Source organism: Mustela putorius, unplaced genomic scaffold, assembly GCF_011764305.1.
Source record: "Mustela putorius furo isolate JIRA1106 unplaced genomic scaffold, ASM1176430v1.1 tig00000407_pilon_pilon_pilon, whole genome shotgun sequence".
Taxonomy (NCBI): domain Eukaryota; kingdom Metazoa; phylum Chordata; class Mammalia; order Carnivora; family Mustelidae; genus Mustela; species Mustela putorius.
In genome coordinates, this window is record NW_025421373.1 from 29,453,126 (window position 1) to 29,480,702 (window position 27,577).

The 27,577-nt window shown below is 42.0% G+C and overlaps 2 protein-coding genes across 6 annotated transcripts; both read left to right on the forward strand.

The window, feature by feature from the left end:
• Positions 1-1,107: 1,107 nt before the first annotated feature.
• THG1L (tRNA-histidine guanylyltransferase 1 like) lies at positions 1,108-7,244 on the forward strand. Of its 5 annotated transcripts, none has more exons than XM_004737721.3 (6): positions 1,108-1,343; positions 2,123-2,299; positions 3,241-3,410; positions 4,197-4,285; positions 5,687-5,794; positions 6,803-7,244. In XM_004737721.3, the coding sequence occupies exons 1-6, from the start codon at positions 1,153-1,155 to the stop codon at positions 6,962-6,964; spliced, it is 897 nt and encodes a 298-aa protein (XP_004737778.1). In that variant the 5' UTR covers positions 1,108-1,152; the 3' UTR covers positions 6,965-7,244. The 5 variants fall into 5 exon arrangements, with proteins under 5 accessions (XP_004737778.1, XP_044935553.1, XP_044935552.1 ...); XM_045079618.1 differs by lacking the exon at positions 1,108-1,343 and adding an exon at positions 1,541-1,564; XM_045079617.1 differs by lacking the exon at positions 1,108-1,343 and adding an exon at positions 1,595-1,717.
• A 2,872-nt stretch (positions 7,245-10,116) lies between these two features.
• Positions 10,117-25,680, forward strand: LSM11 (LSM11, U7 small nuclear RNA associated). Its single transcript, XM_045079621.1, has 4 exons — positions 10,117-10,610; positions 17,345-17,484; positions 19,915-19,998; positions 20,456-25,680. The coding sequence occupies exons 1-4, from the start codon at positions 10,166-10,168 to the stop codon at positions 20,864-20,866; spliced, it is 1,080 nt and encodes a 359-aa protein (XP_044935556.1). The 5' UTR covers positions 10,117-10,165; the 3' UTR covers positions 20,867-25,680.
• The last annotated feature ends 1,897 nt before the right edge of the window (positions 25,681-27,577 follow it).

Consider the following 27,577-nt stretch of genomic DNA (forward strand, 5'->3'; position numbering starts at 1 on the left):
CTTTTCCTCTAAGAACTTCCTGATCTTGGTTCCAAATTGACGTCACCTTGGAATATTATTTTATCTCTCTGTGTGTGTGTGTGTGTGTGTGTGTGTGTGTGTATCCATACCACAAATGGCTGCTATGAAGTCCTTCGATGCTCACAATAACTTCAGAGGGAAGCAAGAGAGGAAATGGTTTTTCCACTTAGCAAAGGGATCTGGGAGAAAAGTAACTTATGTTAGGTCACATAAGTGGCAGAGCCAGGGCGTAAATCTACGACATTCCATCCTTCCTTCCTGTTGCTTTGAGGTAGATTGAGAAATACAAAAGTAGATGTAGATCCATGTTTGTCTCTATCCGTTGATGGATATACAAGTAACTAGTAACAGCAGTTGTCTGAAGTACTGAGTTAGGAGTCAGTGAGAGACTTTTCATCATTCTTTTATTTTATTTGAATAATTTTCGTGAGGGTAGCAGGAATAATGTAAGTAGGTACCGAACACAAAAGAGCTTTATAAATCATAAAGCATCATTAAAATAATAAAGGTTTAATGTTACTATTATCTACCAACAAAAATGAAAAATTGGATGTTTGGAAAAAGTCGAGTAAATTAATTTAGTACGTCCACGCGTTCGAATAAGAGTCTATTTTTCTTTTAAAAATCACCCTTTGACATATTTAATAACATTGGAAAGTGGTGAAGTGGAAAAATATACAAACTACATATATGTAAGAGTACAATTTAATGTGTTCCCCGTGTGAACATAGAGATACACAAATAGAAAAGAGACGGGAGGGAACCATCCACAATGGTTAGAAGGGAGAGGGGTGATAGGAAGTATTTTCTTATATTTTTCGTTGTAGTACACATTTAGTACAAGTTAATAAATGTTATTTCGGAAGAAAAAAAAACACAACTAAATCTTCAAACTTGGTCAGAAAGTTATTTTTTTACAGCTTCGTCGACTGACACGACGGGAGGAGAAAAACGAAAAAGCGTGCGTAGAGCGAAGGACAGAACGGAATCCTCCTCCCAAGCTCGGAAGTGAATTAAGGACTACAAGGAGAGTCGAGAGATGCCGGCCTCCACCACGGCTAGAGCGGCCACTAAGACACATCGGAACTTCCGGGGCGGGGCCCCATTGGTCCTTCACCTTCCGCGGGGCGAATGTGGGCGTCTTGCAACGTGAAAGTTTGCAATTGCTGGGCCGCGACTTCCGTCCCTCTGAGACGGTGTTTGAAGTTGGGGACCACCATGGCAAAGAGCAAATTCGAGTACGTGCGGAACTTCGAGGCTGACGACACTTGCCTGGCCCACTGCTGGGTGGTGGTGCGGCTGGACGGCAGGAATTTCCACCGGTGAGCGATTTCGGCTCGCGGCCACATGGTGCGCCCGGGCTTCCTGGGACTCCAACGCAGCTCTTTGCGGCGCCTGGTTACCGGGCGACGCGACAGCCAATGAGCGCGCGGCATTGAGCATCGCCCGACGTGCCGGCTGCGACGTGCCCGGACGCGAGCTGGTTTGAGTAGTTAGACTGAGGCCGAGTGCGCTCACGGTGAGCCGCGGGCCTGTGGTGCCGGTGAGCAGAGACCTGTCGGCAAAGTCTTGATGGGAAAAGTCACTCCCTGGTGCACTATTTGAGCTCTTCAGCCGAGGGCCTGGCTATGTCGTTAGCGGGTTTTGAGGGCCGTTTAGAGGCCTGTTAAGGTCTTGCTGTGGACAACGCTTGACAGTATGTTTTTGTTTCATTATGATTAGGGACTGGACAGGTCACAGAAATACGGAGATTTAATTCTGGAAAGTGTTATTTTAATAATGGTTATTGTAACTAACATTTGTGGAGCACTTCCAAGGCGCCAGGCATAGTTACACTTTGATCTCTCTCTACTCTTCAGAACAGCCCTATGACGTAAGCACGCTTTATCTCCATTTCACAGAAAAGGGAATGGAGACTTACAAGTTAGGCCCCTTTTTCTCAGGGCAGGAAAAGTCTAGAGTTCTTAAGGAATGAATGAGCCAGGTTGTGGCTAGTAGAACTAGTACGCAGCTCCCTCTCTGTGCAGTCTTTGATACCTGGTGTTAATGACGAGCTCTCTTCCGCTCATGCCCTTTTCTCTCTTCTCTTCCCTCTATGAAGGTTTGCTGAGAAGCACAACTTTGCAAAACCCAATGACAGCCGCGCTCTCCACCTAATGACCAAATGTGCCCAGACTGTAATGAAAGAACTGGAGGATATCGTGATTGCATATGGACAGAGCGACGAGTACAGCTTTGTGTTCAAGCGCAAAAGCAATTGGTTTAAAAGAAGAGCCAGGTAATTCCGCGGCCTAGCTCCTTCAGAATATTTCTTACCAGCGCGTTTGGTTTTGCTTTTTTTTTTTTTTTTTTAAAGATTTCATTTATTTATTTGACAGACAGAGATCACAAGCAGGCAGAGAGGCAGGCAGAGAGAGAGAGAGGAGGAAGCAGGCTCCCCGCTGAGCAGAGAGCCCGATACGGGACTCGATCCCAGGACTCTGAGATCATGACCTGAGCCAAAGGCAGCGGCTTAACCCACTGAGCCACCCAGGCACCCCTGGTTTTGCTTTTTTATTGCTGATTTACGAACTACAGATAGAGTCTGCGGTATTTGCAACGGCAGAATGTCTGTTTTCTGTTTAGACTATTGTACTTTCGTCTGGTATTTGAACATACGTATGCCTCTCAATCTGATTCCCCTCCATTCTTCATCACCTTAGCTTCTAGATAGATCTGGCACTTAAATATTAAGACTAGAAACAGAGGCCATCAGAAGATTATAATTTTAATGATTCATAGGTTTGCTCTAGCTAGTGACAGCATATATGTGCCTTACAGTATTGCTCAAAGTTTTAGTTAAGGAGGGTCTCGAAATAGACAAATTAGATATTTCATTTGGCAGACATATTGAAACTTTCACAGAAAACAGAGCATATAGCGAATTGGCATGTTTTTAAAACAATGGTTCCCTTCCTTCCAAGACTGAAACAAAAGATCTCTTGAACCATAAATTTACATCACATTCTACAGAGAAAAATTTGGTATTAGGAAGTTACTGATAGGACTGGAGAGAGGTGGGCTGCTTAGTTTTTCTTGGCTCAACACATTTTATGTTGTGGCGTGCCGAGTAGTTTGTGTAATCACTCTGTTGCACCCACAGGCCCTTATCATGGTTTTGAATTAATATCTTGTATTTTCTCTTTTCTTGCTCCACCCAATGTGCCTTACTTTTGCAAGTAAGTTCATGACTCACGTGGCTTCCCAGTTTGCTTCCAGCTATGTGTTTTATTGGCGAGATTACTTTGAGGATCAGCCCCTTCTGTATCCCCCAGGCTTTGATGGAAGAGTCATAGTGTATCCTAGCAACCAGACCTTAAAGGACTACCTCAGTTGGCGGCAAGCAGATTGTAAGTAAAACCAAATAAACGGATGTAGTTAAAACCACCAATTCCATACATTAGAGGTGGTGATTTGGTTCAGTTTTGGTGCATGTATATTTTGTTCAGAATGGCAGTATTTCAGTTTTTTTTTTTTTTAATTAGTTGAAAACAATCAAACTATTGGGAAATTTATGTAAATAATTCCTTTTTTCCAAGTTTTTTGGGGAAAATCAGAAGACCTGGCAATACTAGGACATCATTCCAACTTAGTATTGGACATAACCTGTACAGGGCAGTGACTGCTGTCTTAACACAGAGACACACGTGTGCGCAAGGTGCCATAGTCTCTACCATTCTCTCTTAGTCCCCCAGGGGTCACCTATTCTGCTTTGTGCTTTTATATTTAAGGTGGCCTCAGTGGGTGATTTGAGTTGTGACCCCTGCCTTACATGACTGTGGTGACACGTTTGTGAGACTTAATTCATTTTGTATATCTTGATTTTGCCAGAAGAACTGGAAAAGAGCAAGGAATAATCTAAATCAAATAACTTTGAAAGTATTCTTAAGTGTAGTTTTCAAGTTAACCAGTTCATATAATGCATAACTGAAATGACAGAATAGAACTTTTTAGGAAATAAGTTTGTTTATACTTGACCACTTCCCCACTGTGTTCCCAGTGTATGGTTCTGGGCATATCACTAAATGTCTCTGAGATCTCTCTACTTTGGAAGAGAGAGGTGAAGTTCTAGTATTCTTTGAACTGTGAATATTGAATGAAGATTATGTATAAACAGTACTACTCTTCTCTTACAGGTCACATCAATAATCTGTATAATACAGTTTTCTGGGCACTTGTACAACAGTCTGGACTAACACCAGTACAAGCCCAAGAGAGATTACAGGTATAAGATCTTACTGCATTAATACTTAACCTTGGGGCTGTTTTCTATACTCTCCCATGGCATTTTGCATTCTTTTAAAGCTCTCTTTACTGCTTTGTTTTGAGAGGATATAAAAATCATACTAGTAGCAGCTCTGCTGCTTGCTTGCTCTGTGACTGAGAGTGAGTTACTTCTTTTCCCTAGGACTTAGTGTCCCCAGCTGGAAAATGGAATTAGTGACACTGGCTCTACCTTCCCACATGGTAATGCTTGGCTGGTGCTGCATATTGGTTGCCTTCTTTAGACAGGGCATGTGCTCTTCTTTTTCATCAGTCCCACTTGGCCTCTTCATCATGGCCATTCCCTGCTGGGTGTGTGTATTGGTAAGAGTATAGGCTCTGGGAGTCAAATAATTGTACTCAGGGACTTCTGTTTAATTTTATCTTCTCTACCTTAGTTCTTTATTTTTTTTCTTTAATTATTCTTTTTTTAAAAAGATACATTTATTTGTGAAAGAGTGAAAGTGTGAGCAAACAGGGTGAGGGCAGACAGAATCTTGAGCAGACTCCCTGATGAGCAGGGAGCCTGATGTGAGGCTCAGTCCCAGGACCCTGAGATCATGACCTGGACAAAATCAAGAGTCAGACACTTAACCAACTGAGCCACCCAGGTGCTACCCTGCCTTAGTTCTTTATAAGTGAAACATAGGAAATAATGTTCCCACCTCATAGGTTTATGGTGATAATTAAGTGGCATGATGCATGTAAAACACATAGCATAGCATGAAGCACATTGTAAGTACTTAATAAAACACTGGCTTTCATCATTAAATGACAGCGCTACTTGTAGGATGACTGACTCTGCAATGAGGTGATTTATCGTAACAGCTCCCAACACAGTGCCTGATACATCGTAATTACATGATAAATGGTTGTCATAACGATGATGAGGATTTGCAGATACCATTAATAGGAATACTGGTAGATTTATCCAGAGCTTGGAAGAGCCAAGTTTAGATTTTGATTTTTCTTGGAAGAATAAAAGCAATCTTTAGCTTTAGGCAACTTATATAATCTTTCTAAGCTTCGGAGTTATGTTCTCTCAAGTGGAGACGGTAATAAGGATCAAATAAGATAGCGTTAATGATGTACGTAGTACAGAACAGGTCCTCTTACTTCTAGTTCCTGTCACCCTATCACAGTAGTGACTTCTGAAGCCAGTTGTTAAAGAAGACAATTCTTTGAATTTATACATCTAAATAAGATTTAAGCTGCTCTCTAAATGCACATTCATTAATATCTATCAGAGGTTTGATAAAACCCTTCCACTTTTTGATTTGTGGAAATTTAGATAGAGTGGGTAGGTACGATTATGGCAGAGAGCAGATATAAAAGTCTGTTTTTATCTTTTTATTTTTCTCAGGGAACTCTTGCAGCAGACAAGAATGAGATTTTGTTTTCCGAATTCAACATCAACTACAATAATGAGCCACTGATGTATAGGAAAGGGACTGTGTTGATATGGCAGAAGGTAATGCTGTTGTGTCCAAAGAAAAATGGAGGTCAGAAAGACAAAAGCCTGTGCTCATCCCAAGCTTTGTCTTGCCTACTACATGTATGCAGAGTGATTCTAGTCACTAACATGAATTAGATCTTTTTAAAAATGAAATGCTGTATATTATTTTGGATGCTTTTTTTTTTTGTCAGTGCTAATTTTGCTAGTTAGTGTTCTTTATGGTTTAGAATTTCTTCTCTAAGTGGCATCACCAATTTTAGAATTAGTACACTTATTTTTCTGTGTCCTAAGCTCTCTAAATCAAATAAAACCCTATAAAGGGTACACTGCAGATAGAAGGATGATTGCATTCATAGAACATTTCTTCCACACTGGATAATACCATTAAATAGTCCATCCATCCCATGACAACTCTAATATGAGGCAGTAGGTGTTGTATATGAGGGTTCTGTCACTTGCAGAATATTCTGGAGATTCCCCAGATAGTCATACTTACCTTAATATTCTGTAATAAGTCTGTACATTTACCTAAATTCTTAATTTTCAATATTTTCCCTCCATAGCAGCTTCTGAGCATGATTTCTCTAAATTTATCTCCTTCCATGTAAAGTAGTTTTTCTTTTTAATGAGTGTTTCCAGGTGTTAAGTGGTGCCTTAAGAATTAGTCATCCCATTGGCAGCTTTAGCTTATTAGTATTTTTAAAGCACATTTGCTCTTTAGCACAGGCTTGGATACTTCTTAATGCAGATGAGAGAGCAGAATTACCTTTAATTCTGCTGATAAGGAACATGGAATCACTCCTTTGTTCCTAAGATCTTGTTTGGAAATATAGCAACATAACTTTTTTAAAAAGTTTTTAACTATAAGCAAATTCATAAATGTTGAGATATGTGTATCTGTATATCTACTTGATAAATATATATCACTCAGAAATATAAAATAAAAAACTAAACTTCCCTCATATCCCCCTCTTCTCTCCCAAAACCAGTTAACAATGTCAGTATTTTAACTTTTCCTTGTAGGTGGGTGAAGTCACAACAAAAGAAGTTAAACTGCCAGCAGAAATGGAAGGAAAAAAGATGGCGGTGACCCGGACCAGGACAAAGCCAGTGCCTCTATATTGTGATATAATTGGGGATGCTTTTTGGAAGGAACATCCAGAGATCCTAGACGAAGACAGCTGATCCTTTGCTTTTAGCCCTGGCATGCATAACCATGCAAGACCTGCTGTTTCCCACCCCCCAAGTCTCCTGGCCTTAGGTGCCATAGGATCCCTACTACTAAGAACAGTGTGCCAGGAGTGACACATGACTGCTCTGAGAGGGAACAGGAAAGAAGGGATGGATGGGGTGGTTATCTTGTTCTGCTTTAAGTAGAACATTTTTTTACAATGTTGGAACTTGGTTCCTTCTGTAGAAGTGCATTTTTTTTTTTTTAAATCGTGGTGCTATTTTTATAAAGCAAGAACTATTTTATGCTTTGCAGAATGAATCATTTTTAGATTGTGGCATAAGTCTTATAAAAACTTGTCAAGCCTTTTCTACCTATGATAGAATATGAATCCAAACTTTACTCTCAACCACCTGTTCTTAACTACAGACTCCACTAACCTTGAAAATCTCACCTTTCCTACCCAGGAACACTGAACTGGAGGTAAATAATGGGTTGGTGGCTGCATGATGCCTCTGCGTTCAGAATTCCAGGGAGAATTAGGGTTTTGTGCAGTTCCCAAGTTGGCAACTTTGGCCGAACAAATGAGTAGTAGTTTGGATGTCCTTGAGTAAACATTCCATAGATTGATTTGTGGAGTTGTCAGCATGATCATTGTCTCACCAGGGGTATCTCCAAGGCCACTAACCTCTTTCTAAGAAGAAAGAATTATGTGTATATATGAGGAAAAATGTGAAAATGAATGAAAAAGGAAGAGAAAACACTGACTCCATGTCCTGTAAATACTTCAGTTCTAAAATTTACCTTCCTGCTGGACTTCCTGAAAATGATTCTCAGGTAGCCTCTATGTAATCAGAACACTGACATTTGAGTTAAGACAGTAGAGTGGTCAACACTGGGTCATAAGTGGCAGGTGTCAAACAACACCTAATGGTCCCAGCTCCTGATGGGCCCTTGTAGGTGGGGGAGGAGCAGCAGTAATTGCATGTTGCCACGCTGCTAGCCTCTGAAGCTAGGATAGGTGGTGGGAGAACTCACATTGCCCATTGTCCTCGTTTCATATTTCAGAGGAAGATGATTTGGCTCCATCAGGAATTAATTAAGGGACACCTGAGTGGCTCAGTTGGTTAAGCATCTGCCTTTGGCTCAGGTCATGAGCTCAGAGTTCTGGGATCAATCCCCATGTCAAGCTCCCTGCTCAGTGGGGAGTCTGCTTCTCCCTCTCCCTCTGCTGCTCCTCCTGTTTGTGCTGTCTGTTGCTCTGTCAAATAAAATCTTTCAAAAAGGAATTAAGCGGCAGCCTACATTTTACAGTCACGAAGAAAATGTATTTTTGAAGGCAACAGCTGGTGGTCTTCACTAGCTGATACCTCATCTATCCGAATCATTATTTCCCTTCCTGTTCTCATTATACAGGAAGAGATTTGGTGCATGTTAAGTAATTAATAAAATCTCTTTAAAAAAAAAAAAAGGTTTCAACTCCGTTGGCCTCGTTTTTCATTTACTTTTCTCATATGAATCCAACTTCTGTATATATGTGTCTTCTACATAAGCCAGGATAAATGTACCTTCATCACAGCAGTGGTTCACAGACTTCTGCATACAAAAATTTACCTGGAATGCTTATTTTAAGTGCTATTCCAGCCTCCACCTCTCCCCCTATGAAGATAGAAAGTTTGCTAGTTCAGTTTTTAACCAAAGAGGCTTGTGATGCCCATGGTAGATGATACGTGACGCTTGGAGCAACGTGGCCCTCAGTATACTGTGATAGGCCAAATGAGGCAATAAGGTAATGTTTAGCTCTTGACTGTCCAATGTAACTTAATGGTAAGTGAATGGATAGCATTTTAGGTCAAAATCTACATAGGTATCGACTATATAGATGAATTTAAATACGGGCATTAAATTACCGACTTTCAGGACAAAACCACCTGAAGAAATGTGCTTTCTGTGGGTGCTATGTGATACTACAGAGGCCCAATTTTGTCCTAAGATAGGGGTGTGAGCACATAATCATTGAACTAGCAGCAGTTTGCAGCTTTGTTTTATGTTTGGGCAGGAAGTTTTGAGCAAACGGATAGACATTTAATAGCCCTGCCATAACCCATAGTGCTCTGCGGAACACCCTTTGATGGCTTTTCTTTGCTGCATCATGTATTCTTTCCAGGGTTTCACAGTTGTTTATTAACTTTCATCTTGCTTTCTAAGGTAGAGAACAGCATTCTCTTGGGCTTTCCAAAGCTTAAAGAAATGTTAAAACACAAACGGCCAGTATACAATTAACACTACATAGTTAAGGAGAGTGGTGGCAGGAAGGTGATTTGTGTGGCTTGTAGGTAACTGGAAACATCTTAGCTGTGCTGGATGAGGCAGTAATACCTGGCCTTCCGTACAGACGTTTACTTTAATATCAAAAAGCAAAAATGTTTTGCTGAACAGAAGCTAAAAAATAATCAAGTGGTACAACCAGGTCTTCTAAATCTTCCATCATCCTGGCTTCCAAGAGCTGGATCCTAGTTTCCTCCACTTGCCTAAGCAGTGCTTTAGGAAATCAGTAATCCAGTGAGTTTTCTTTAATACTAAGGTCGCTCTGGTATTAGTGCAATTTACTTTTTGCATAGGGTGCAGGAAATGGAGGACTGGGGTCCATCCTAGCTTCATTGTCTAATCCTAACTAGCTAACATAGAGCGTTTATATGCTCTCCATGCAGTATGTCTTCATTTCTTAGGAAAATTTGGTGGGTTAGGTACTATTTCTATCATATTTCAGGTGAGAATGTAAAGACCCAAAGAAGCGAAATAACTTGAGCCCAGGTAGGCTCGCCCCCAGTGAGGCTCAGCATGAAAGCATACTGGGACTCTGCCCTCTTCCAGCCTCTTCCCACCAGCTCAAGCTGGGAGTATACTGCAGTTTGAGAGCAGGGAAACGCCTAGGGAAGCTCGTTAAAATGCCGATTCCAAGATCCACCCCCGGGGAATCTGGAGTATTAAGAAACACCCTAAGTGATAATGATATAATTGGGGAAACACGCGTTCAAACAGATTAACCTGTTATCCAACCGGTGCAAAGGGCCCGGCGGGCCTGAGCGCGGACAGATGCTGCCCTCCGGCGGCCACGCCGGCGCAGTGCAACCCCAGTCCGCGGCTGCGCAGTGCCGCCCTCTGGCGGCTCCGCTCCTTCTTCCCATCGGCCTCGGCTTGCGGGCCTTTCAAACATGGAGGAGCGGGAGCGGGGGGCGAGGTCGGCTCGCGCCGGGAGCCCCGCGCGCCCGCCGAGCCCGCGGCTGGATGTCAGCTCTGACAGCTTCGACCCTCTGCTGGCCCTGTACGCGCCCCGCCTGCCGCCCATCCCCTACCCCAACGCGCCCTGCTTCAACAACCTGGCCGAGTACGAGAGCTTCCTCAGGACCGGGGTCCGGGGCGGCGGGCGCGGGCGGGCGCGGAGCGCGGCCGCGGGCTCGGGGGTCCCCGCCGCCGCTGCCGGGCCCTCGGCCCGAACCCGCCGCCGCCAGGACGCCCCCGCTCCAGACCCCGAGCGCATCCAGCGCCTCCGTCGCCTCATGGTGGCCAAGGAGGAAGGGGACGGGGCCGCCGGGGCGCGCCGGCGGGGTCCGGGTCGGAGCAGGAAGGCGCCGCGCAATGTGCTCACGCGAATGCCCTGTGAGTCCGGCGGGCGCGGGGGGGGGGGGGGGGGTGTGGGGACGAGGGCCCCGCGGGCCCCGCGGGCTGCCCGGAAGCTGGTGGCCCAGGGGGCGTTTGCAGGGTGCTAGGGACTTGGAGTAGGTCCGCACGCATTAGGGGGAGGGTCTTGGGTCTTGGTGAAGGCTGCGGAGATAATCCTCCACCTTAAGGAAGTTCTCCATGAGTCAAATGGCTAATGGGGGTGTGGGGAGGGTCTTCTGGAGTCATGAGAGGTCTGCAGGAGCGGGGAGCGGGGGAAGAGTGCTAAGGCTGTAGAGGTAATGAGGAGCCATGGGAAGGGTCTGGCGGGTAAGGGTGTAAGTCCGCGGAGGTAAACGGGGTCCGTACAAGTGGCTGCAGGGGTGAGGGGCCTGCAGCGAGGGTCTGCGGGTGTGATGGGGATCAAAAGAGGTGGTGGGGCCCGGAAACGGGACATCACAAGGAGGATCTGCAGAGGTGATGAGAAACCTTGGGGACCACGGCCAGAGGGGAGGGCACAACCAGTATTCAGGAAAGGAGAGTGTTTGGTTAGGGGGATTGAGGATGGTAGGATGGAGTGTGGGGAGACCTGTCTGTTCAGTTAGACCAGAGGGCATAATCTCATAACTCCTGCACATTGACAGCTCCTTCCAGGGTGCTTATAGGAGAAGGGCTATGGGGTATTGATACACATGTTTGCATTACCAAATCACAAGTGCTGGAATGCAGCAGGCACACATGCCACTTAAACCCAGACACTGCTTCACAGCCATTCTGCCAGGATGGGCGCAGGAGTGTGTCTGTCAGACTCATATTACCATATGCGCAGGTTATTTTAAGTTCTGAAGGTGTAAAATGCCACAAGGGAATCTCTTGGACCTTCCTAATAGATCCTTGGAGTAAAGCTGTAAACAGGGGAGGTTGCTAATGTGTGAGTTAGGTCTTATGCACATGGAATAAAAACAACCAAGGGTTATGTCTTTTGTCATCTGGCAAGCATTTCTGACATCTGCCACTGAACGCCATGACCTAGTTAGCCATTCAAAGAAAGCATCTGTATCCTGATAGCTAAATTGTAACATTATTAAATCACTGCCTTTAGAGGGTTGTGCTAAGCAGGGAGTATTTTGTTTCATTCCTAGAAGTGTTTATTAAGAAAGAAACATCCTGAAAAGCTGTCTGCAGTTAGATGTATCTTTGTCAGATCATTTACTGTGACAGTGCCAGAGCATTCTTGCCAAAGCTAGGGTGAACCCCAGCTTGCTTGCCCAACAGTAACACAAAGATAAAGTATGCATGTTCCTAAAATAAGAGCAGTTTAGGGGACCTTATTTTGCCTAGACTTTTTGCCACTATCAGATCTTGGAAATGCACTCCAAGCCTCAGATTGTAACATTTATTTCCATTTTGCCAGTTGTTGCTTTGCTACTGAGACTGGCAAGGGAAAGACTTATTTCTATATGGCAAGTGGTTTTAGCTTTACCTATAGAGCACTGTGGTATATTGGGATGACAGCATGAAAACACCTTTGTTGATTTCCCATGGTTAAATATATGCCTGGAATCAATATCTCAGAATGTGCTATAGACACTGAAAATTTTATTTTATTTTTAAAGATTGATTTTATTTATTTATTTATTCATTCGTTTATTTATTTATTTATTTATTTCCGTCAGAGAGAGAGATAACAAGCAGGGGAAGCAGCAGGCAGAGGGAAAGGGAGAAGCAGGCTCCTTGCCGAGCAGGGAACCTGACGCCAGGCTTGATCCCAGGACCCTGGGATCATGACCTAAGCTGAAGGCAGATGCTTAACTGACTGAGCCACCCAGGCACCACAGCACTGAAAATTTTAATCACATCACTAGAAACAGCTGTTTCTCATATACATGATAGTATACGTAATAGAGTATATATGAGTATACATGAGTATCCATGATAGAGATGGGTAGACATCACTGAGAACTGGTGAGCTTCAGGAAGCAAGAAAAGTGCAGGCGTGTCTGGATGTCTCAGTCGAATGTCTGACTCTATTTAAGCTCAGGTCATGATTTCAGGGTTGTGAGATCTATCCTGGGCCCTGCCTGGGGATCCCCACTCAGCAGAGAGTCTGCTTCTCTTCCTCTCCCTCCCTCTGCCCCTCCCCCTGCTCATGCACACACTCTCTCTCTAAAATAAATAAATGAATCTTCAAAAATCAAAAAGGAAGAAAGTAAAAAAAGTACAGAAGCAAGGGTGAAGATTAAATTTATTCAGAAAGAGTTCCCGGAAGATTTTGGCTTCAGATCTTAAAGTTAATTTTAAGGAGGGACATGGTTGAAGATAACAGTAATTATTTAAAAATTAAGCTATTGAGGTATAATTTACACATAACAAAATAGCTTTGAATGGCTAACTAGGTCACTGTGTTCAGTGGCAGATGTCAGAAATGCTTGCCAGATGACAAGCATTTTGAGTGAGTTTTGACGAATGTGCAGTTGTGAAATTACCACCGCAATCAAGATACAGAACAAATCATCATCCCAGAAAGTTCCCTCATGTCCTTTTTTAAGTCAAGAGACAATTTCATTGTTGCTAATTATAGCTACTGTTATTTAGCTGGTAAGTGCTGTGTACTTTGCTGTGTACTTTGCTAAGCCCTTTAGATGCCTTTTATCTTATTTTACCCCTAGATACTATTTTATAAACGAAGTTTGTTGTGCTTAACTACTTGCCCAGGATCACATAGCTAGTTAGTTTGCATGTGAAACTTAATGCTGAGTTTGTCCAAGTCCAGGGCCTGTGTGTCTGGGCCTTTAGGCTAATCTCAAGTAAAGGAAGAGGGGAGTACATTCTCATTTTTCTTGTTTCTTTTGGTGGGTGGAGGGTGCCACATAACTGAGGCAGAGGGGTGTTTGTCTAGGGTAATGAGAACTGAATTTGGGTCCAGAGAAGGATTTATTAAAATACTTTAAAGACCAAAGAGTTTCTCTTTGATTTTGTTTTGATAGACAGTGGGAACCATCATGTGTATTCTTAAGTGAAAGCACTTTTAGGGCAATGTTTCTAATAACTTACTTTCTAGTAGTAAAATGTATTTATGGAGGTTTAGACCACAAACTCAAGGGTTTGACTGCTGACTTTTTTAGTTTTGAACACTGACTCCTCCACTTTCTAGCTGTTTTCAGTAGGTAAGTCACTTAAACTCTTTGGGGCCTCAGTTTCCTCATCTGTAAAGTGAGAACAGTAATAGTATCTACTTATAGTTGTTAGGTTTAAGTTAGTTAACCCATTCAAAGCTTTACACGTAGGGAAATTCTCAGTAAATGTTAAATGTCATTGTGATTGTTACAGGTTATTGTTGTGGTTATTGTTTTAGACTGTCATAATTAAAAGCTCCAGGTCAGGATGTAAATATACCCTGCCTGTATTGGGTGTTGGCTCAGCTGTTCACTAGGTAGGTAACCTTGAAAATTTACTTATTTATTTTAAGGATTTATTTATTTATTTATTTGACACAGATCACAACTAGGCAGAGAAGCAGGCAGAGAGAGAGAGAGAGGAGGAAGCAGGCTCCCTGCTGAGCAGAGAGTCCGATGTGGGGCTTGATCCCAGGACCCTGGGATCATCACCAGAGCCAAAGGCAGAGGCTTTAACTCACTGAGCCACCAAGGTGCCCTGAGAAATTATTTACATAAACATTTCTGAGCCTCATTTTCCTCATCTATAAAGTGGGACAAAATAATAGTACCTATGTGTTAAAGTTGTGAGGATTAAATCAAATAACATGCATAGAGTTAAACTTACCCCAAGGCCTGGCTCATACGGAGTGCTCAGTAATTGGTGATAATTGATGGTGTCAGAGATGATCTGAGGGGAACTGGGAGACTGTTGTAGTAAACCAATCATCTGATAAGGCACTGGACTATATTATTGGTTGGGGAAGGAGAAAGGAAAGGTTATGTCTTAGTTATTGAGAATCTATTGTCTGAGCTTAGTGTGGCCACAAATAAGGAGACAAATGGAGTTAAGAATGACCTGGCTTGGGATGCCTGGGTGGCTCAGTTGGTTAAGCAGCTGTCTTCGGCTCAGGTCATGATCCCAGCGTCCTGGGATCGAGTCCCACATCGGGCTCCTTGCTTGGCAGGAGCCTCTGTCTCTGCCTGCCACTCTGTCTGCCTGTGCTCGCTCTTTCCCTCTCTCTCTCTGACAAATAAATAAAATCTTAAAAAAAAAAACAAAAAAGAAAGAAAAAGAATGACCTAGCTTGGGGCACCTGGGTGGCTCAGTGGATTAAGCCTCTGTCTCTGGCTCAGGTCACCATCTCAGGGTCCTGGGATTGAGCCCTACATCAGATTCTCTGCTCTGCAGAAGTCTGCTTCCCTCCCCTACCCCCCATCCCCGCCTTTCTGCCTACTTGTGATCTCTCTCTGTCAACTAAATAAATAAAATCTTTAAATTAAAAAAAAAAAAGGAATGACTTGGCTTTAGAATAATGACAATGGAGAAGGAGATCTGGAAGAATAACTGTCTTCAAAGATAAGGCATATATTTTTATTGTATTAAATTTAAAAGACTGGCTTATACATATCCATTTGGAGTTTGTTATAGAGACTGCTGGAAAGAGATCAGAGTGTGCATTCCAAGTCAGAATGTGGAGCTCATTTTTGCCTTGGCAGTTTGCTGTGATAGGTGGTGCTAGTGTTATATTTTTGATGATAAGGAGTGAAGTGGTCCCTGGAATTACACCTTATTAAATCTTTGGAAGAAAAAAGTCAAGAGAAAAGTACAGATATGAGAGTTGAAAGACCTGAGTTTATCATTTGTTTAACCAGAATAAGAAACTGTTGTTAAGATGTGTGTTTGTGTTTTCTCTCTGGTTTGGGGGCTCAGGGGGCAAAGTAGTACTTCTGTTTATTTACAAGTTAGAAAAAGAATGGTCTTCCCACTGTTGGAAGAAACACACACGGGGGTGGGGGGGAAACAGGGAACGTGTATATGCAAAGAGACTGATCCAGGCAGTATGATCAGTTTCCAAGAAATTGAATTATAGAGACTTATTTCTGAAATGAATCTAGAAGATAACTAGCCTAAATTCATTTTATGAATAAGGAAACTCAGACTTGTGGAGAAAAAGTCACTCAAGCATTCATATAATTTCAAAATACTGCTATTGCCATAGCAAAGGTAGATGATGAAGGTCAGACCAAGGTGCTCATGTTCCTTTCCAAGGCCTCTGTATCTGCCACACACTGCCTTCAACTGTGCCTTCTTGCTGATTTTTCAGTCTGACACAAACTCCTACTTCTCATCTGCTAAGTTACTTTCTTCAAAGAGTATTTTCTTTTATTAAATTATCACTGCCATCATTTATAAGCTGATCTAGGAGTGAGGGATAGGGAGGGGGAAGGGGATAGTGAGGGATATGAGTGAGGGGTAAGAGGGTCAAGAGTAACCTGCTTAGTTCTACAAACCGAAGTGCAGGACTGCTGTTCTCTTTCATGCCACTAGAAACAAAACAGAAATTTCTGTGTATTTGCAGCTGATGGCAGTAATCAGTCTCCAGAGGATTTTCCCTTGCAAATCTGGGAGGAAAGACTGAGACTGTGTATGCGTGAGTGTGAGTGTAAGAGTGTGTGTGTGTGCACATGTGGTTTTCTTTTGGAAGGTTTTATATAGTATAGCCTTCATATTGTGAAGGCTAAGTTAATGTGAAGTAATAAAAATAAAATTCATCTCCGTTCCCAAGCTCTGAAAAAAAGAATCCATCAGAGTAAAGGCTGCAATTTATAGTCCCAGCATTCTTCCCATGAGTCGTCATACTCTTTTTATGTGATACTTATCAGCAGTATCATAGGAGCCTAATGCCTAGCAGGTGCCTCTGTATCAGCCAGGCTTGGAATGCAATCACGTCTCTTCCTCCTAGTGTAAAGACGATGTGCACTGGAATCTAGCGGCTTCAGAGAGCTTAGGCATGGAGTGTCTTCAGATGAGTGGCCGAAAGTCCCTTCTGTCTTAGAGCACTGCACATGATGAAGGGCGGATGTTTTACGTGGTTTGTTTCCTTTAAACATATGAACATGCTGTTTGGTTTTGGGTTTTTTGGTAAAGAGTCAAGCTGAATATGTGCTTCATGAGAATTATCCTTAAAAATGTTGTCCTGGGGCACCTGGGTGGCTCAGTCAGTTAAGCGTCTGCCTTTAGCTTAGTTCAGGATCTCCAGGGTCTTGGGATCAAGCCCCACATTGGGCTCCTTGCTCAGTGGGGACCCTGCTTCTCCCTCTGCCTGCTGCTCCCCCTGCTTGTGTGCTCGCTCGCTCTCTCTCTCTCTCTCTCTCTGTCAAATAAATAAATAAATAATCTTTTTTTAAAAAAGTTTTCTTACCCAGATATAGAACTTAGAAGAATTTTGCTGCTGATGTATACATTTAATATGGGGTTTTTCCCAAAAAAACATTTTTAAATAATGGTGCATCTTAGAATCAATGACATCATAGAACACAGGATGTATGAGTAGTGAAACACTTCGATGATAAACAAATGTATGCTTTATCTCCGTCTGGTGGAATCTTGCCTTATTTCAGTGTATGTTGCCTGCACTAGTTATGTTGCCCATTGGGCCTTCCTCTTTCCATAGTGAGGTTTCCACTGCACTATGTTGCCTAATGTTGCTAGAAATGGTTAGGTGGTCTTGGTTGTTAATTCTGGGAACGAGAGCAGATGTTCATGCTATGCTCACTGTTCTTGTCTTGTTTCAGTGCATGAAGGCAGCCCTCTGGGTGAGCTCCATCGTTGTATCCGGGAGGGAGTGAAAGTGAATGTTCACATCCGCACTTTCAAGGGTCTTCGGGGCGTCTGTACAGGCTTCCTCGTCGCCTTTGACAAGTTCTGGAATATGGTAATTAAGCCTTTCTTAAGAGGCTGGAGAACTTCTTAGTGATTACATCTTTTGTCTGTCTAAAGTAACCTTATTTAGGAAAACCTATAGAATAACTTCCCAGAAGAACTAGGATTTTTGCATTCTTGGCTGACAACAAAAGAGTACTTTCTGTTGATTCCTTTTCTTTAAGGCATTGGCTTTCAATCAGAATAGTTTTACTCTTCTCTCCCTCCTAGGGACATTTGCCAGTACCTGGGAATATTTTTTAAATTGCCATCACGGTGGCATAGGGTATTATTGGCATCTACTGGGTCGAGGCCAGAGGGGCTGCTGCACATCATACAGCACACAGGATAGCCCACCAACAGCAAAGAAGTATCTGGTGCACGATGTCAAATGCTTACTGTGTATTTACCCCAAAGTTACAGATGTAGTGAAAAGAAGGGCCATCTGTACCCCAATGTTCATTCAGCAATAGCAGAACTAAGATGCCCTTCAAAAGACGAATGGATAAGGAAGATGTGGTCCATATACACTATGGAGTATTATGCCTCCATCAGAAAGGATGAATACCCAACTTTTGTATCAACATAGACGGGACTGGAGGAGATTATGCTGAGTCAAGCAGAGAGAGTCAGTTATCATACAGTTTCACTTACTTGTGGAGCATAAGGAATAACACAGAAAACATTGGGAGATGGAGAGAAGGAGTGAGATGGGAGAAATCAGAGGGGGAAACAAACCATGAGAGACTGTGGCCTCTGAGAAAAAAACTGAGGGTTTTGGAGAGGAGAGGGGTGGGGGATTGGGTGAGCCTGGTGGTGGGTATTGAGGAGGGCACGTATTGCATGGAGCATTGAGTGTGCTGCATAAACAATGAATTTTGGAACACTGAAAAGAAAATGGAAAAAAAATTGCATAACCTAAAAAAGAATGTCAAGTGCTATGGTTAAGAAACCCAGCCTTAAGGAATAGTTACCTATTCCAACTGTTTAGGAATTTTGTATCAATTTCCTACTGACCATTTTTCATTCATTTCAAAATATTTATTGATTTCACACTTTGACTAGTATTTTACCACAGAGCTAGGTACAGAAATTTCAGAAAGGAATTTTACTCTACAGTTTTAGGAAGATAGATGAAGATAGAGGGGAAGCAGGCATCCTAATAAGCCAGACACGTTGTGTGGTATTTCCTTAGGAAGGAAGTGTGCCCCCAGTCTCCTAGAGGCTGTCTGCTTACTAGACATTTGTGGGAATAAAGAGATACATTATAGCACAACTTCAATATGACGCAGTTAAAATAGGAACACCAGGCTTTCTGGTACTTCTTTTTCATATGGTCTTCCATCTCCAACTTTTCTTTTTCCTGCATTTTGTCTTCATCCATGCATTCTCCTAGATGAGTATAGTAGTTGCTGGCATTTATTAAGCACTTAGCATTTGCTGGATAGTATACTAAGGGTTTATCTCAATGAGCAAAGTTTACTACTGCTCTATTTTACAAATGAAGAAATTGAGGCTAGAAGTATTGAATGATTGGCCCAGATTATCCTGTCAGTAAGTGGAAGTTTTAGAACTTAATTCCAGGTGTTTCTGACTCCTAAGACCATTTTTTCAACCACTGTGGAATGGAAAGACCTGGATTTGAATCCTAGCTTTACCACTTGGTAGTTGTGTTACTCTAGGCAAGGTAATTTCTCTGAGGCCCACTTTTCTTATATCTAAAATGTAGGGAAAAGTACTTTACTGTTACAATTTTACCTTTGAAGGAAAAGTATTTAAGAGAACATCTTTGATATGATGGCCATAATAATAATCCTGACAGCTTATATTTGTGGGATGAGTTACACTTTTCAAATTGATTTCTCATACATGATCTCACTGAATCCTAAATAGCTGTCCTCTGAGACTGATCTCTCAGGGACAAAAATTCACCAGCAATTTTATATGAAACTCTGGTTAATACCTGTTCATTGCTGTCATAAGACCTAGAAACTGAGGAAGGAAAAGAAGCAGTAGAATAGTGTTTCTCAAAGTGCGGCCTAGGGGCATCCTACATCACAATTGTAGAGTTTCTGGTTAAAGCAGAAAGTTCTTGGGCTTTATCCCAAATCTACTAAATCAGCATATCTAGGAAGTAGCCTTGGATTGATATTTTAACAAGCTTCCTAGATGTTTATGCATACTGAAATTTAAGAACCTCTACCATACCTTTGGAAAGGCCCCTTACCATATAATACCAATATTATATGATGATAGCAACTTGGAAATCTTACACAGAGGGTACCAGGTATTACCATTTTTTTCTGCCCAAGAGCAGAGTCACTTGGTAAGTTTAGTTCCTCTAAATGAGATGTTTATTCTGCTTTTTAAAATTTTTCCTGGAAGCTATAACAATAATATTTTGAATTTTCTGAATTTTTTTCTCCTTTGGGTGTTTTTCTAGGCACTTACTGATGTGGATGAGACCTACCGAAAACCTGTTCTAGGCAAAGCATATGAGCGGGATTCTTCATTGACTCTAACTAGGGTAGGCTGTTTCCCCTGACTTCCTGAGTACCCAGTGTGCTTTCAAGCTTAGAAATGGAGATCACTGAGTGTGGCGACCAGATTTCCTAGTGGGAGAGCTCAGTTGCTGTCCACTATGTATGCCTGAACGAAGATCTTTGTTAGTCTCACTTCTCATGCTTTCAGTTAATCGTAAATAAGTCTGCTTTTGACCTGGATAGTATTTAAACAAGAGGTTACCTCTTGAAATCTTTCCATTTTATACCAAAGGAAAAAGAAGGTACCTTTTCTCTTGACATTATTGATTTATCTGTATTATGGCTACACACAAAAGATTTATTACTAACTTTTTTAAAAAATGCACAACAGGGAGCCTATAAAACCTAATTAAGCAATCTGGTGGGGTTTTTTCTATATATTCAAATAGGGATGTCGGAGGCTAAAGAGAAGGCTGATACTTATCATTGCTTTCCTTATAGCTGTTTGATCGCCTAAAACTTCAAGATTCTTCCAAAAAAGAAGGAGATTCTAAGTCTGCAGTTGAAGACTCCACTCTGTCCAGATATTCCCAGACGTCTACTTGGAAGGTGGCTTCAGTGTGGGGAAGAGGAGATACTGACCGGGGCTCACGCAGGCGTTCCCGCTCTGTTCCTTCTTCCCTGCAGGCATCTGCAAGGGAGGAGTCCAGGTCAGAGATGTCAGGGAGGACTACACGGACAGAAGGGTCAAGTGCGGGAGGTACCTTTTCCAGGGCCACCACCCTTTCCAGGGGCCAGCCCCGTAAGAAAAAGCGAAAGCCCAAAGTGGATTACCAGCAGGTATTCACTCGACACATAAATCAGATTTTCATTCGAGGCGAGAATGTCCTGCTGGTTCATCTTGCACAGTGACCAGCTCGGCCTCATGGGAGCTTTGGTTTTTAGAAATAAAATGCATGAATTGCTGCTATGCTGTATCCTAGTACCCCAGTGAAACTCTGAGTTGGAATAATTCCCTCTGGTCATGCATGTACAGAGCATAGAGCCAGGCTCAGGCCCTCTGGAAGAGGAGCTCCCTCCAGGGCACAGAGGCCTTAGGAGGGTGGGTATTTGCATTAATATCAAGTCAGAAGCTGTACGGAGGAAACAACCTGCATCTTATTTGATGTCATGGTCAACTTTAGACATTGAAACCAAGTATCAAATCTTCATTTGAATTAGAGGTCTGGTATGAATTAAATTCACCCCACAGATACTATAAGGATGGAAGGGGAAAAAAACACCTCAAAAAAAGTTATTTCATTTCTAAAAGCTAGTGCCCTAAGTACTCATGAATTTGATTCTAAGAGTAGCAGTATAAATTTCCCAGTAGTCTTGTATCCACAACTTGTAACTGACCTTTGAATTTTGCTCTACACCATTCTTCCTTCATCAAGATATGTAATTTATTACCTTTGAATAGCTATAAAACTAAGAAAGCTACTAACTTATAAAAGAGTAAAATTCAGGTAGCTGGTATGCTCAAAGCAGCCAACAACGAATATTCTGTTTTTACCCCTCCTTATTATTTAAAGGGATACGGGACTTTGGGAGTCTTCCCCACTTACCAGAGGTAGCTTCTGAGACTGGCATGCCAGGTGGGACTAGAAGATTCTCATGAGGTGGCTTCTTGTCCTTTTCCTACACTTCTGTGGCATGGTGCTAGTGCATGTACCCAAGTATTGCCCTTCTGTATGTAGTGTGAACTGTTCTGTGAGCTTTATGGCAGGTGACTGTGACCTTCATATATGGCTTCAAAGAGTTCTGCATGAACTCAGTAGTACGTGTGCATCACATGGTTGAGAGTTCCCTTTCCAGTTAGGGCTGGACTGTGTAGAGTAACTTTCAGAATGGTATTTCCGTGAAACAGGAGTGCTAGTTTTATTCCCTCGTGTCACGCCGAAGAGATTCTTACAAAGTACAGTGGGTGGCATCTATAAGGGACACTTTACTCACAGCCTGGCTTGAGTAATGGGAACACTGTAGCACCCTCTGTTACTTCTACTTGAATCATAATATATGCTTTTTCAATCACTAGTACAGAACAGGCTACATCTAGACACAGACTGTTAGGCAATATTGACTATTCATTTTGTTTGTATTTGGTTTTATTTTAGAATAACTTGTTCAAAGTAAGAATAAGAAATAGATAACTAGTTAAAATGCTTGAAAAAAAAATTCCCCTTCTGTGTTTTTTTATGTAACTTAGGTAAGCCTTCTGAGAAGCAGGGTGAATAACGTCGAGGGAGTTAGGCCACCTGGTCCTTCTGCTAGCTGGGCCACAGGCTCATCATGCAGTAAAGGGAGAGCAGACTTAACCCCTCCGTGCCTCAGTTTTTCCCCTCAGACACCTACCTCACAGGGGCACTGAGACAGAGAATTTTAGGAAGGCATTTTAAAGTCTCTAAACATATTTAAGTGCCATGAGTAACTTTTACTAACTATATTTCATAGCTTGGTAAGAGTTCTATGTCTTAAGAGCAGGGTAGGTGCTACATACGAAAGTCATCTCTGTAGGTGTCATAATTTTGAACTTGTCCTCAGAAGGCAGTGATATCTTCAGGAACTGTTTTCCATAATCCATTTCTTTCTCCTAAGGCAAATGGAAGTTCTTAGAAGAATATCCTCAATAAAAGAAGAGTAGTGTTTCTTTGCTGCTTCCCTACATCCCAGCCCCAGCCCTTTTCTGATTATCGTCAGAAAGAATTCCCCTGAACTTTTCAAGGGATTTATACGGTAGTACCAAAGGGACAATGCACATCTAAAAATGACACATCCCCAAAGGGGAATTGTGGAAGATGTTTTGTTTTGTTTCGTTTACTTGCTTTTATTTTAAAATGCATTGTAAATATTTTTCTTTAGAGCCATATCAGAAACATTTAGAGAGGTTCCGTGTTACAAAGTCAAGCAGTTACCTTTGGAATCTGCTCATCTAAATTCTCGTCTAAGTGGTATGTCTAAAATCTCAGTTACTCAGTTAATAGTTATCTTGTTTAATCATCAGGCACCCCTGCCTCTACCTCTTTACCAGTCTTTCCTGTTAGGTGTCTTCCTGTGTCTGCCGTTCTGTCCCTCGGCTAGAAGCTGCAGTAGATACCAGGTTTTCCCAATAAAATATAAGTTTGGTATCAAAAGGAATATATCCGTTTCCATTCATTTTAGTGCCTGACTAAATCTAATGTGATTTATTTTAAACACATGCTGCATTTTCATGTTTGTATATAATGTTCATATGTCCAGATAACGATTGGTTTGCTACTTTTCTGTCTAATCTAATAATTCTGGCTCTGAAAATTATTTTAAACTCATGTGATCAGTCTGATGTGCCCATATGCCCCTCTTAGTGATTCTAGGATGAAAACTATTTAAATAGTACATGTGGTGTTTTCTATAAAGTATGACAATTCTTTTTTAGGAAAGTCAATTTTTAAAAGTATTGCCTTTTCTTTATTATTGTAGAAATCTTTCAAAAGGAACAAAAAATTGGTTCTGTTAACTTACATGCTGCTCAAAATATGTCATCACCTAGAACATTTTAATAAGTTGCTATGAAAATAACTGAAGTCTTCCTCAGGAGAAGGAAAGAGAAAAGGAAAGTGATAGCCAGAATGGTAGAGTTCTGGAGGCCCCCACAAGCTCACTTGAAGGGGTGCCCTACACAGCTGAAATGCAACAAAACTGGTTTCAGGTGTTCTCCAGGGATTTGGGCTTAGGACATTCAGTAGGAATAGTACTTATTTTTGAACATCCAACATGGGTTCTTCAAAGTAATCTCTAAACATGGGAATTCATTTCCGAGACAGTTCATGGGGCATACCTGTGCACTTCTTGAGGTCTTCTCAGGAGCACTGAGCCATGGGAGATGTGGTTTCACACCCAGAGTGATTTCATGTGGCATTCTTTGTGCACAGAGGTGATCCTGTGCCTCTACCACCAGGAGAACTTCTGCTTTAGGTTGTTTGTTCTAGAACTTGGGAAGCATTTATGCTCTTTCAGAGACCATCTTATGATGGCGGGCCATTTGTGAGATGGGTAGCAGCGTTAGCCGTGTCTAAGGCAGATGGCTTTACACCAGTCAGTTTCTTGCTCTCTGTGCATGGTGTATATCAAGTCAGAAAGCCTAGAAACCATTCGCATTAAAGTCTAGGTGCATGAGAATCCTTGCTCTGAGTTGTTGGGTCAGGAGGGGCTTCATCTCTCCTTGTGATAAAACTGTCCAGGCATACCTTTAGAGATTGTCAAAGCATGAACCACGAGCTGTCTTTAATCCTCAGAAGCTGTGTACAGAAGTCTAGGAAGCTTGAGAGAAAAATAGAACCCTAAGTTGATGCTGAGGGGTTTTATATTTCTATTTGCAATATCCCCAAAGCCACTGACATGGGCAAAATCATGAAATAGAATTGATTCTGTAAATTTTCTCTTAATTTTTGCTTTTAGGAAAAATTAAAGTTATTCAAAGACAGCCGGCTGTCACTGGTGCTGCCTCAAAGCTTTCCCATTTTTATGTATTTTTTGTGAACGAAGTGGTTGCTATGGGAAGGCCAGGATTCACCTTCGAGTATCATGGTATAGATATAATGGTTTAGCAAGTGTTTTAATTTTTCTCTTCCTGTGCCAGATACTAACTTCAATCAACCCCTTTTCAGTAGCTTCTATGCATCAACCTCTGTTTTCCTGGGCAGTAACTCCCAGATGCTTTTCTTAGGGATTGTAAAGCAAGAAAATCTTATCTGTGCCTATGTTGCAAAGGTGGGTGGTCTGTCATTACTTGCAAATTGAGTTGGTGGATTTTAGATAAGTCTTTGGGGTTCCTGTCACAGGTTCCTGGGCTCTGAGGAAGGGTTGCGCCTCTTTTACTCTCAGTGTTTTGAGTATTTTTCAAGTGTTTGTAACTTCTATTGCACTCCTCTAATAAAAATGAAAGCTATCTGTCAAGGAATGGCTTTGGATGGCTCAGAGATCTAGGGAAAAAGAAATAAGTACACCTGAGACCTTCAGTTGGTCTTTTATTTATTTAGAATGAGAAGTAGTTTGATAAGCTACCAGAGTTAGTGCTGCTTTAAAAACACTCTCTGAAAAGATGGCAACTGTCCCTCAGGAAAGCTATAAAAGCTATTCCCAATACATTGCAATTGCTTTTGATTTTTAATCCTTTGGAGCAAATGTCTGATGTTATGTCTGATGTTATGTTTTTAGAGCTGTGGGGGAAAAAAAAGTCTAAACAATCTTGGGAGGTATTATTTAAATGATTATCTGGCTGAATTATGTGTAAGCTAGGTTCTAGGGCAGCTGTCCAGTTCTTTTTCTGTTGTCCTGACAGTAACACAGATAGTGAGTGATGTCTTGAAAAGTGATTTGCTTATTTCATATTGACATCTAAAGACATTAGCCTTCTGTTTGGCAGCCCTGGGGATACCCCTCTGCTCCGTGACTTATTAATGTTTTTTTAGACAAGGCTAACCTGGATGACTCTCTGTATTTATAGTCTGAGTATTCATATACCAGCTGCTAAAAGAAAAACCATAACTTATAATCTTGTCTTGAAATTACTCCCAATTGTGAAGTTCACCTAAATTCTTCATGTTTAGGGAGGATTGCTGCTAATAACGTCAGTTTGCAGTGTTCTGCTTTAGGTATGTGTCATATGGGAGTCTGGAAACTGTAATAAATATGATTGTATTAATGTACTGACTGCTTTGTCTCTGCTGATTTTGAGGGGTAGTGGAGGGGAGGAGGCAGGGGAGTTTATTACCAAGTGAAGACACCCCTTGGAAGTTGATGCGTTTCAAGCCTTCTGCCATCTCATTGTTGTGACCTCGTGCCTTTTCTTTACCAAAGCACACACATCTACATCAACTCTCCTTGGGGTGACTTTGTTCTTCCATGTTTAACAGAAACTCCTTCTTAGAAAAGGAGCTAGGCCCACATCATGAATTATCTCTTCCAAGCTCCAAGCAGTGGTAATTGCCCTGTGAATTTATTCTACCTAGTAGCTCACTGGCATTAACCCCCTCTCTTCATGCTAAGGTCACCCTTCACTCTGCTCCCTCTAAGGGTTTGACCACATTTGACTAATTGATCCTCACATGGTTCCGAAAATATTTGAATTTGTCACCAGCTTCTTTCTGTGCATGTACCGGAATTTGAACTGCCCCAAGATTTGCTACATGGACTACTTGATCTCCTCTGTGTGCTTCCAGAACTGAGTCACTGGGGTAAGGTAGACAAAAATCACACTGATGCTTAAGGAAACCTCAAGTTAACCATCAAGATCCAATTCTCCGCTTTCAAAGAATATATTGAGCTGGGCTTAGCCGACATACAAGAATTTTCTAACCAATACAGTGGAGGGACGAGAGGCGAGACCCACGTACTCCAATTCTTCCCCTTGCTTGTTTGTTTTGTATCTCAAAGACTTCTGATTAAATGAGAATGTCCTCATTAATCAAAATAAAGGCAGAAGAGTCAGCTAGCTTGATATTTAAAATGTACGGTGACAGTTAAATATGGGCAGGGGGATGGAAGCCAGTGGAAGGAGAGATATCTATTATCTTTCCCTAAGCTTCCTGGATTTGAATGGCAAGGACAAGAAGTTGATTGCCCCACCACATTCTTTCCGGAACGGAAGAGAAGCACTCCTCAGTCTGCTCAGCCGCCGCTAGGTGGCAGTGGGTTCAAGAGAATGGCGAAACTGGAGTCCCCAGAAGGACGTGAGTCTCCCGCACAGCTACCCCTACCAGTCATTGTTAAAAGCTCACCAGTCTGAATCTAGATGATGGAGGAGAAACAAGCTATAATCAACCCAAGTGGCAATATAAACGTTTCTTCCCAATATTGGATTTGCCTAATTTGAAGCCTAGGAAAGCTGACTGATGGCAATCAGCCACTGAATGTGCTTGGAGAAGAGTGGTGAACAGCGAACTTGCTCAGCATCCCCTGTTTCAGAGTGGCTGTCACTGGTCTCACATCATGGTCTCACGCATCTGGTCAGCTCCACCCAGCCTCTTCCCAGCTGCTGGCTAAGGAGTACCCCAGGGAAACCGTCTCGATGCTCCCATTTATCAGCAGTTGTCTCACTTTTGGAAACAATTCAGTTTCACCTAGTGTTGATGCCCAAGAGCCCGCTTATAAGAAAAGTTGCGTTTGTCTTATGGGTCCATGACCAGACTTGGGTCTCCACTGTGAGACCAAGTAAATATGCTCCTGAATCAAAGGAAAACTTATAATGGACACAGAAAAGTCTGTTGTTTTAGGCTGGACTCGGGGGGTATAAAGGGTGAGTGGTCAGTGGTAGTGAGTCTCCTAGCACTTCACGTCAAGGCCTTCAAAAGACCTAGTCCCCTCTATCTCAAGAAATAATTTCTCAGACACATATAATAAAGAGGATTACCAAATATGAAATGATAAATAGCTAAGGTCTCCAAATGAATAATTAAAGATAAGATTATAATTAAAAAATTTATCTTGTGCCTTTTTGGACTATAGTAACTTGCACCACATTTCACTCAATCATGCTATGTGAAGGGGCAGCAGACAGATCAGGCAATAAGAAATACTGTCATTTTTGAGCATCTCAGCCCTGTG